The sequence below is a fragment of the Alnus glutinosa genome, chromosome 10 (assembly GCF_958979055.1).
Source record: "Alnus glutinosa chromosome 10, dhAlnGlut1.1, whole genome shotgun sequence".
Classification (NCBI taxonomy): domain Eukaryota; kingdom Viridiplantae; phylum Streptophyta; class Magnoliopsida; order Fagales; family Betulaceae; genus Alnus; species Alnus glutinosa.
In genome coordinates, this window is record NC_084895.1 from 13816320 (window position 1) to 13828343 (window position 12024).

General features: G+C 34.8%; 1 protein-coding gene across 2 annotated transcripts; it reads left to right on the plus strand.

The window, feature by feature from the left end:
- The first annotated feature begins 2512 nt into the window (after positions 1 to 2512).
- On the plus strand, positions 2513 to 6033 carry LOC133879377 (phosphatidylinositol-3-phosphatase myotubularin-2-like). Of its 2 annotated transcripts, XM_062317917.1 has the most exons (4): positions 2513 to 2692; positions 2836 to 2900; positions 3921 to 4201; positions 4904 to 6033. In XM_062317917.1, exons 3-4 carry the CDS (start codon positions 4172 to 4174, stop codon positions 5423 to 5425), a joined length of 552 nt encoding a protein of 183 aa, XP_062173901.1. In that variant the 5' UTR covers positions 2513 to 2692; positions 2836 to 2900; positions 3921 to 4171; the 3' UTR covers positions 5426 to 6033. The 2 variants fall into 2 exon arrangements, with proteins under 2 accessions (XP_062173901.1, XP_062173902.1); XM_062317918.1 differs by lacking the exons at positions 2513 to 2692; positions 2836 to 2900; positions 3921 to 4201 and adding an exon at positions 4255 to 4399.
- Positions 6034 to 12024: the final 5991 nt, after the last annotated feature.

The following is a 12024-nucleotide window of genomic DNA, read 5'->3' on the forward strand; positions in this document are numbered from 1 at the left end:
ACAGCAAGATGGGAGGTTTTTCTAGATTTGTAAAATTTCAGATCCGTGATAGTGGATTTGGCTTAGGTGCTGTAAAAAAAACAACGCATATCTCTTGTAATTTTTTAAACGATCCAGATTTTATTTCAAGTTTTTCTTGAAAAAGAGAAAATGTTTAAATTTGGACCAATGAAAAAAGTACAAGATTCCCAGTAATTGGTTTTACAGCACGAAGCCAAATCCGGTGAATAGTAGGGGAGTCCATTTTTGGCTTATTCATTTTTACCTTTTAGGCTAAAATGACTAATTAATTCACTAAAAAGTCGCATAATCAAATGCAAAATACATTTATGATGCATATGTAAATAGTACAACTCCACATGTGGAGTTGTACTATTCACACATGCATCTCTTTTTTATTTGATTATCTTTCTCTCTCTCTCTCTCTCTCTCCCTTCTCTTTCACCAAAACTCATTTATGCTATAACAATATTTTAATATATCTCTGAATATAAGAAATTGTATTTCAAAATATATCTATATGACAAAAGATATGTTTGTCATTTTAAGGTCACACTCATGCGAACCACCTCATATGAGAACAAGAAATTTGCTGACTTTATAGAAAATAATTATTCAAAAAAAAAAAATACCATGTTAGAAAGAAAAAAAATGACTTATTGTTGAAAAAATGTCTTAGAATTAAAATATAGAAAGATAAAGAAAGAATAAAAAATATATATTTAAATGATATAGTAAAATAATCGATAATGAGATATATGATACGTACCTTTTGAAATCCATTAGTTAAAATATATAAAGTAGGTTTTGACTAGTCATTTTGCATATAAAAATATATGCATAAGTTATTGGAAGTGCTTTACAAGTTTCAAATTTTTTAATTAATGATAAATTTATATTTTAAAAAATTTACAAGAGTATAAAAAACATTTTGTATGTTAGTCGTTCGAGTTAACGAAAATCCCCAATGATGAGAGGTGGATTGAAAAAGGCTGAAAAATTCAACACCAACATTACCACTTTTGATAATTTGGTAATGACCTTGCATAACCCATCCTACTTTTTTTTTTTTTAAGATGCGTAACCCATCCTACTTGGAGAGGGAAAATGAAGTTTTTCCAAAAAGGAAAAAAAAAATAAATTCATTCATTGAATATAAGATAAGAAGATTCGAGCTGTGATTGCGTACCTTGCCTGGAAACTATAGGTAGCTTTTCAAAGTCACCAAAGTGGGGCGTGTGACGTTAGGTGGGTCCATTTGACAAGAAAAGAAAATAGATGAACGAGATATTATACATTCTCACTTTTAAAATATAGCTCTTGATTATCTTTATTTATGTGACAATTTGTACTTTTTTTTTTTTTTTAATATAGAAAAAAATCTTAAAGTTAGCAAGGAGACCATTTTACCACATAAATAAGAAGGTCAAGAGTTGTATCTAGCTTGGAGTGACAAAAGATTATATCTTTAAATGTACAGGATTGTAGCACGATTGTTTATTTTTCTATTTCTTTCATTTTATGAAGGATTGAAATATGAGATATGATACATTGTCACCCCAAAACATAGTTTCTGATCACTTTTGCCCACATGACAACTTTCAGTCTACCTTTTTTCCTTTTTTTTTAAGAAAAAATTTCCTAGTGCTAGTTAAGAATCACCTTACCACATGGATAAGATAGTCAAAAATTGTATCTTGGAATAACAAAAGATCGTATCTAAATATTACCTCTATTTTGTCCTCATTCTAACTCACAGAATTTGAACAACTATTCTCCCATATTTTTGCAGGTGTGTGCCTTCATATTGAATTCAGGGGGACCAAAAAAAAAAAAAAAAAAAAGGCTGAGTCACTATAATTTATTTGCTGTTGCTTGTCATGTCATTGGTATTGGCATCCCAAGAATGATTAGTGCTTTCTATGGGCACTGAATTGAGCCCAAAAACTATGGAAAGGTGCGGAAATGACTGCATAACCCCAATAGGCCCTGCATGAGCTGGAATGATCTGAGCAAGATTCAAAGGGGCCTGCAAGTCTTGATGCTTACTTTTCTTACTTGTTTTTGTCAATGGATTTGTATATCTATTGGCTGGGGAGCAGAAGCCTTCTTCAGGCCCCAGTAGATCCTACCCATGCTCAAAATGGTATTTAGGGCTCAAAAGGGGCTGCTTAGGCCCTGGATGGACCCCAATAAGCCCTGACTATAGACCAAAAGGTTCAGATGGAGCCCCAAATGAGTTAGCAATGTTGGGAGTGGCAAGTTGGGCCCCTTTTCCTTTCAAAAGAAATCGAGTAAGCCTTTGACTCTCCAAAAAAGACAAAGAAACCTAGGGGTAAGAATGGGGTGGAGGGTGGGGTCTGGACCAAATGGCACTTCCTGACAACTTAAGTTGTCAGAATTAGTGGTTTCAACGGGTGACGCCAGTAGTAGTACTAGTAGTAAACTATTATTATCATTTTTGTCATTCTGTTCTCTCATTTGAGTACCTACAGTTTCTCCACATAAGATCAAGTGAAGAATTGATGTCAAGCATGGCATGAATCAAGTTTAAGATGATAATTTTGGCATTCCCCCCTTTTTATTGCTTGATGATTTGGTATTAGTTAATGATCTGGTATCTACTTTGCAGTGGATTGATTGTGTTTCACAATTGCTGCGGATGTATCCCTTTGCTTTTGAGTTCTCCTCGGTATGTGTCCTAGCATATGTGACACTAAGTTTTCATGAACATTTGACTGTGTTGATGAGCATCTTATTTTCTTCCCCTTTTTATTTTGTATTTTAGATCAGAAAATACTTGCTTGCTGACATCTATACCATTTGGTGGTTTAGGGTTTCCTGGTGGATTTCTTGGACTGCGTGCTTTCTTGTCGCTTTGGAAAGTTCTTCTGTAATAGGTAATTTGCTTTTATCAGTGTTGCTCTTGATACAGTGGATTAAAGTCTGTAGTCTCTTGCATGTGTTTGCTTGATGTACCCTTGCTATTTTGAATTAGAATGCACAATGTGATATCACAAGCAAAAACTAGTTAACTATCCTGAGAGAAACACATTTTTGTTTTGATCTTGGACTGCGGCAGTCTGTCTTGGTTCATAAAGCTAAAACGTTGCTGATCATTGTGTAATTGTCATACTGATGCACAAAATGCATTGGCATGCTTTGGTGCTTATAGTGAGTATATGTATAGCATGGTACAAAAAATAGAAAAAATTGTTTGAAATGCTTCTAAAGTTGATTAAAAAAAAAAAAAAGCTTGAAATGGAATGAAATTCTTGAAAGATGTAAAATATGCTAAATAGGAAGCTTAGAAATTGGTAGGCAAGGCTAAATTGAGCATATTATGTGATTGAATGGAAATATTTTCCAGGCCAATAAACTGAAATCGTTGTATTTTCTGTGTTCATCAATGAAGTTAACAATTGTCATTGATTTCATATTTCTAGTGTTTCGGCAGTGGAATCTGGTAGTTCATCTGTGTATTCTTACTTCTTATATTGTGCTATTGATTATTCTTTTTATGGAATATTAAATTTATAACCGCCATCGAAATTTTCTTATAAAAAAAATCCACCATACTACCATAGACCTTCAAATCTTGTTAATTGTTAACCTGGTGGTAATTCTTTTTTTGTTGTTGCACTGATTACTCATTGTACTCCCTTTCTGATGTTGTTCTAATTATCCTGCACTCTATGATACTGAATTTTTGTTCTCATTAACGAATTTCTGCAATTCTAAATCATCCTAATCACCGGTTGATCATCCAATTATATAAGGTTATATCAGGTTGTAAAAAAAAAAACAAAAAAAAAAAAACATAATAGTGAAATACACAATAAAGGAGTTCTGACTTTGGTGATGCTGGCCACTGTGGAAGCAATACGTACCTGTTTTCTCATTGCATACTCTGATTTCAGTGAAAAAGAGAGGCAGCAATGCGTTGTTTCTGAAGCTTGTGGATGTTTGTGGGGCATATTTGGCTGATTTGCGTGCTTCAGAGGGAAGCTCTCATGTGCATTACAACCCTTTTTATGATCCATTGAAACACGATGGTCCACTTTTACCTCCAGCAGCAGCCTTAGCCCCAACTCTCTGGCCCCGGTTTCATCTTCGTTGAGCTTGCCCTTCAGAGGCCCAAGCTGGGGAGGTTGAAGGTCAATGTAGAAAGATGGCTATAAAATTCTCTGAATTGCAGAAGGTATTAATATTACTTCTGTCCTCTGTCCAGTACATTTCCCCAATAACCCCCTCCCCCCTACCCAAAAAAATCTTTTTTCTGAACACTGCTGACATTCTAATGAAGTTTCTTTGTGGTGGTGGCTTTGCCTTACTGATCACGAGCAATTCTGAGCATTAGCTTCATTGTCAAGGATCTTAAGTTTCACCCTGCCATCTGGTCCAGCTTAAATTTTTTTTATAATTTTTTTTTTCATCTCTATAATTCCTTTTTTCTTTTTCCCCCGCAGTTATATAGTGCCTTGTTACTCATAAAGCAACAGTAATGCCAATTTTTCATTCATCAAACATGGTCGTAGTTGAGGGTTAGGCTTGACTTTATGAAGTTAGCAAAGGGTTTGTTTTACTATAAAACTGGGTTGTAGGTGATCTGGAGTTGTCTGATGATATTCTTGTTCACTCAGATTAAGTAGGATACAACAGGTTTTGAGTCTAGCCGTTGTTGCAATGGATAATACTGTCTCTGTTGACAGACTGTCATGTTTGCAGAAGTCGATCATGGTTTTCTTTTCTGTTTATGAATGTTGTTAGCTAAAAGCCTGTCTATCGCAACCCCCCCCCCCCCCCCCAAAAAAAAAAATAAATAAATAAAAAAAATGAAAGACCGTATGTTTTATATTTAGACTCTGTTGTATTTTTTAACAATGTTTTATGTGTTACACAGGCAAAAGAGGTAGCAGAAAGGAAAGCTAAAGAAGTTACAATTGCCATGGAATCATTAAGTGCAGAATTACGGTATGAGAAGCAGCTCAGCAGCTCAGCTGTGAACCTGGCAAAGAGGGCTAGCAAGGAAAGTGAGGCCATAAAGCGAGCAGTACAGTCACTGGGGTGCAAGGTTCACTTCTCAAGCACTGGTGATTGTACTGTTGGCATTGAAAGCTACCCAATAGATAATCCACAGAAATTCGCTTCTTCTCCTTCAAAAAGAGTACCAGATGGTACTGTGCAGCTTGATGAGAAGTCAGATATCTCCGTTTCTATCACGGTAATGGCTGAGGATGCTATTCCCAGTAATCCAGTTGCTGGAGTGTGTGAAACTTTATGCCCACTACGCACTCGAGATGGAGTCTGTAGGTGGCCAGATGCTGGTTGTGCGCAGCTGGGTAGCCAATTTCTTGGGCTAAAGGCAAATTTTGAAGCATTTGATCAGCTTTCCATTTGTGATAGTTACTTTCAGTCTGAGTAAAACCTGTGGATTTGAAGCCAAGCATGAGTTTCCAGCTCCAACTTCTGTTGCAGTACTTGGATGAGGTTCTGCTTTGGGCAAGGGTTCAAGTAGGTTTAGATTTAGAGCTTTTTCAGAACAGATTCAAGATTCTTTTGAAGCTCACCATCAAAATAAAATGGAAATGCATTATGATGTATCCGGGCATTTGGAACGGGTCCCGGGATTGTTTGTACAGGGCATAGAGTCTAGCCGATAACCTTCTTCGTACAGAAGGAGAAACGCAGAGGGTAAGCTTGAAATATACCTGCAAGAGCTAATGTATATTAGGGTGGTCCAGGTCCATATCTTCGTAGTTTTTGACAAGGTGTTGGCCAGGTAGTTTTAATAACATTGCCATTCATTTCCTGAGTAAGAGTATAGCTTCTGTACATGTTTCGGACTAGTTACTTTTTGTCACATTCTTATACCAACACTATGTAAACCAGGGCTGTACAATTAGTAAAATCTTCTTGCTAGTGAATATTGAATAATGCCAAGGATTTCTGCATGCTTTCTGGTGGCCGTCCTGTACTAGGTTTTCCAGAACAATTTGAAATTAAGATTTATACTATTCTGGGACTATGGAAGGGAATTAGAGCTAAATGGGAGGTTTTTTTAGATTTGTAAAATTTCAGATCCGTGACAGTGGATTTGGCTTAGGTGCTGTAAAAAATACAGCACATTTCTCGTAATTTTTTAAAAGATTTAGATTTTATTTCAAGTTTTTCATAAGAGAAAAAGATTAAATCCCGACTGTTGAAAAAAGTACAAAGATCTCCTGTAATTGGTTTTACAGCACCAAGCCAAAACCGGTGAACAGTAGGGGAGTCCATTTTTTGGCTAGACGTGTTGCGCACTGCTTCTTTATTCCCTGAACTTTATAAGATTACTGCAGATTAGGATGTTTTTGTGGAAGCATGTATGGAAGTAACAGGAAGTACGTTAGCATTCCAAATGGCTTAGTTATTTTTACTCTTTAGGCTAAAATGACTAACCTATTCACTAAAAAGTCTGTGTCTGATTATCCAAATCAAATGCAAAATGCATTTGTAACGCATATGTGAATAGTATAACTCTACATGTAGAGTTGCACTATATTCACACATGCATCTATTTTTTTTATTTGTTTCTCTTTCTTTCACTTTCTCTCACCGAAACTTATTTACACTAAACAGAATATGTCTTCGAATTTGAAAAATTGTATTTCAGAGTATATCTAGATGACAAAATATATATTTGTCATTTTAAGGTTATACTCATGCGAACCATTTCAAATGAGAATAAGAAATTTGTTGACTTTATAACAAATAATTATTCAAAAAAAATGACCATGTTAGAAAGAAAAAAATGACTTATCGTTGAAAAAATGTTTTAGAATTAAAATAAAGAAAGAATTAAAATATATATATATATATATATATATAATGATATAATAAAATAATAGATAATGGGATGTATGGTATTTTTTGAAACTCATTAGGTAAAATAGATAAAGTAGGTTTTGATTAGCCATTTTGTATATAAAATTGCATAAGTCATTGAGAGTTCTTTGCAAGGTTCAAATTTTTTAATTAATGGTAAATTTGTATTTTAAAAAAATTACAAGGGTATAAGAAATATTTTCTGTTAGTCGTTCGAGTTAATGAAAATCACCATTGATGAGAGGTGAATTGAAAAAGGCTGAAAAATTCAACACCAACCTTACAACTTTTGATAATTTGGTAATGATCTTGCATAACCCTACTTGGAGAGGGAAAATGAAGTTAGCTTTTCAAACTCACCAAAGTGGCGTGTAACGTTAGGTGAGTCCATTTGAAAAGAAAAGAAAAGAAAATAAATGCATGAGATATGGACATATGGTATACTAGCATCCTAAGATATAATTCTTGATTACCTTTACTCAGGTGACAATTTTTACTTTTATCTTTTTTTGTTTTTAGAGAAAACCCCTAAAGTTAGCTAGAGGACCACCTTGTCACATGTGCAATGTAGTCAAGAGTTGTGTCTTAAGGTGACAAAAGATCATATGTCGAAATGTATAGGATTGTAGCACGATTGTTTATTTTTCTATTTCTTTCCTTTGATAGAGGATTGAAATATGAGATATAATACATTGATACTCCAAAACAACTTCTGACCACCTTAATTTGCTCACATTAAAACTTTTACTTTTCTTTTCTTTTTTTTCTTTTTTTTTTTTTAGAAAAAAATACTAATGCTAGCTAGAAAACCACCTTACCACATGGATAAGGTGATCAAAGACAACTTCTGACCACCTTTGCTCACATGGCAACTTTTACTTTTCTTTTTTTTTTCATTTTTTTTTTAGAAAAAAAAAATGCTAGCTAGAAAATCACCTTACCACATGGATGAGGTGATCAAAAATTGTGTTTTGGAATGACAAAATATCATATTTCTTGAAGTATTACCTCTATTTTGTCCTCATTCTAGTGAATAATGCCAAGGATTTCTGCATGCTTTCTGGTGGCCGTCCTGTACTAGGTTTTTCAGAATAATTTGAAATTAAGATTTATACTATTATGAGACTATGGAAGGTTATTAGGAATAGATGAGAGGTTTTCTAGATTTGTAAAATTTCAGATCCCTGTCGGTGGATTTGGCTTAAGTGCTGTAAAATAAACTATAGTACATCTCTTATAATTTTTTAAACGATCAAGATTTTATTTCAAGTTTTTCATGAAAAAGAGAAAAAGACTAAATATAAATGGATGAAAAGGTACATAGATCTCCTGAAATTGGTTTTACAGCACCAAGCCAAATCCGATGAACTATTGGGGAGTCCATTTTTTGGCGTGATGTGTTGCGCACTGCTTCTTTATTCCCTGAATTTTATAAGATTGTTGCAAATTAGGATGTTTTTGTGGAAGCATATATGGAAGTAACAGGAAGTACGCAAGCATTTTCAATGGCTTAATCATTTACCTTTTAGATTAAAATGGCAACCTCTTTTTTTTTTCTTTTTTTTTTTTATCTTTTTTCTTTAGAACATGTAGCATGTGCTACGATATATTACTGAAAAAGCCGGCCTGAAGGCTTACAGATTGAGACAAGAGATACAAGACCCCTACACTCTAAATCAGAAGGATCTGACTTAAAAAACAGTTGCCTATGCAGAAACACAAATCTTACAAGAATAACATTTGAGCCTCCCTTTACAATAACGCTCATTCTCAAAATAAAAGAGGGCCGATCTAGAAATAAGCCAACAAATATTCCCGTAAAACAAGGGCACTACAAAGGCAGACTGTACCGGAGACACAAAGGGAATACACAAACACAACTGACAGAAACACCGAATCCAGGTCGGCAGCAGTGAGGCAGAGGCGGTCTTCGCCAGACGACGGCGCGTGTGGGACACGCGCCGCCACCGACAACCCCCAAACAGCAGATTAGTCGTCCTAAACCCTAGAAACCATCGTGCATGGCCTGAAAAAGTGGAATGTGAACCACACGCGAGGCCCAGGGAGCAAAGCTCCCTAGCACGTGAAAGCCACCCGCCATGCTCCGACGACTGACATGACCACAATTTCCGGCGGCTGGAGCGGAGAACGACGGACATTGCTGCTGGGAGGCACGTGTCTACCGGAAATAGACGAAGATGCGTAAATCTGGCTTCAAAAAAAAATTAGAAAAAGTGAAAGTCCGGCCAAAACATCCACCGTCGACGACAAAGCACAGATCGGTCTCTCCCCCAACTGGTCGTCTTGATTTAAGTCTTCATGCCTGAAACAAAAGAAATAAACCAGAAAAAACAAAGAAACAACAACCACCATAGCCCAAAGGGGACTAGTGGAAAGCAGTCGCCACCGGATCTACCGGGGGAACAAAACTCCACAACCCTAATGGCTAGGAGAAAACCTAACCTCCACTGGTACACACCATGGATGAGCAAAAATCACTCCATAACCCTAGAAGGCTAGGAGAAAGCCCTTATCGGGAGGAGGGAGGTGTGAAGCCACCCTCCCCCGGCGACAATCTCAACCGAAGACTCTCTCCCAACTGTTAAAATGGCTACCTAATTCATAAAAAAGTTCTTTCATCTGATTATACAAATCAAATATAAAATGCATTTGTGATGTGTATGTGAATATCACATGTAGAGTTGCACTATTCACACATGCATCTCATTTTTTATTTGTTTCTCTTTCTTTCACTCTCTCTCACCAAAACTTATTTACGTTATAACAATATTGTAATATATCTCCGAATCTGAGAAATTGTATTTCAGAGTATCTATATGACAAAATATATGTTTGTCATTTTAAGGTCACACTCATGCGAATCACCTCATATGAGAACAAAAAATTTGCTGACTTTATAGCAAATAATTATTCAAAAAAAAAATGACAATGACTAATAGTTGAAAAAATCTCTTAGAATTAAAATAAAGAAAGATAAAGAAATAATAAAAAAAATATTTAAATGATATAGTAAAATACTAAAATAATAGATAATAAGATGTATGGTACTTTTGAAACCTATTAGTTAAAATAGATAAAGTAGGTTTTGATTAACTATTTTGCATATAAAAATGTATAAGCCATTAAGAGTGCTTTACAAGGTTCAGATTTTTTATTTAATGGTAAATTTGTATTTTAAAATTTTTTTCAGGAATATAAAAATCATTTTGTATGTTAGTCGATCAAGTTAACAAAAATCCCCAATGATGAGAGGTGGATTGAAAAAGGCTGAAAAATTCAAAACAAACGTTACAACTTATGATAATTTGGTGATGACCACCTTGTACCATCCACAAGGTTAGCATAATAAATTCCAGTCATTGAATATAAGATAAGAAGATTGCGTGCCTTGGCTGGAAACTATAGGTAGCTTTTCAAACTCACCAAAGTGGCGTGTGATGTTAGATGGGTCCATTTGAAAAGAAAAGAAAATAAATGCGCGAGATATGATATGATATGATATATTGTTAATCTAAGACATTATAGTAATGATTCATTGACACCTTTGTTCACGTGATAGCTTTTACCCCTTTTTTTTTTTTTTTTTGAAAAAACCTTTAAAGCTAGTTAAGGGAACACATTGCCATATGGGTAAGGTGGTGACAAAATATTATATCTCTAAATGCACAAGATTGTATCACAATTGTTTATTTTTGAATTTTCTTTCACTTGATGGAGGATTGAAATATGAGATATAATACATTGCCACCTCAAGACACAACTTCTAACAACCTTTGCTCATGTGGCAACTTTTACTTTTTACTTTTTTTTTTTTTTTTTTCTTTTTTTACATACACAAAATAATCAAAAATTATATCTTAGGGTGACAAAATATCGTATCTACTGAAATATTACCTATATTTTGTCCTCATTCTAACCCACAGGACAGGTCAAATTCAATTTTGTTTCAGATGGTTAATTAATTGTCCCAACTCCGGTGTTTGACGGTAAACTTGTATAATTAGGAGATACTTCGAGGATATGATTAAAGACGAGAGGTAATTGAAGAATGTTTTGCCCACTATTTTCATTCCATCGAACCCTAGTTTTTTGAGTATGAATCATTTAATAATCGAATCCTAGTTTCATGTTCACAAATAACTCATTTATTAATTGAGTCAAATGACTCAAGTTTTATCGAGCCGAGTTCAACTAAACTCGCAAGTAACTCAACTCGTTTATATCCCTACTGATGATCATCTATGTATGTACAAAGATTTACTATATGTGTTCTTTTTTTAAAAAAATTGAGGTGGGGTTCGCTTTTCATTTTGGGGAGCATCTTGTTCATGCGGTGTGTGTGAATAGGAATATAGTATTGTTCATTTTTCTTAGCTTGACTGGCTTTGTGATTTGGATTTTTGCTAAAAGTCTTGATTGGTGTTCTTGTCTTGGACGATCATGTGAATGTTGCTAAAAGTCTTGATGGGTGTTCTTGTCTTGGACGATTATGTGAAATGTACGTGGAGATGTTTCGAACTGACATAAAAAGTTAAAAAAAAAAAAAATTATTAAAAAATTATTGATATAGCATAAAAAGTTGAATGTTATGAATTTGATTTTCTTACACACACGTTTCAGTCTCTTTCTTCTTTTCTTCATGGAGAAGCTTCTTGACCGACATGTACAAGCAGGGGGCATTGGGTCTTTTGGGGAAAAGTAGCAACTTGGTGGGAGAGATGAGAGTGACTGTCAGTTGCACAGCAAAAGATAGATAATTGTCAACTTTTACTGTTGTTATTGTAGAACAGAGTTCGGTACTCTGTTGATTAAATCAATAAGTTTTTAGAGAATTAAAATATAACAATGAGTCAAGGTTCTTAAGAGGAATTTTCGTTCATGTCATGGTCAAATAAGTCCCCTAATGAGATCAGATAGAGGTTGGAAGGTGTTTCACGTTCATGTTATGGTCGAGTGGGACCCCAAATGAGATGATATAGAGGTTGAGTGGTTGAGAGTAGAAGAGTGGTAAAATGGGACTCATAGTTGGATTTTATTCCCAACAACTGTGGACCCATTGATCGTGGATTCCGAGGTGAGATTGTCAAACTTCTTTCTATATATATATATATATATATATTTGTCAATGTGCAAACG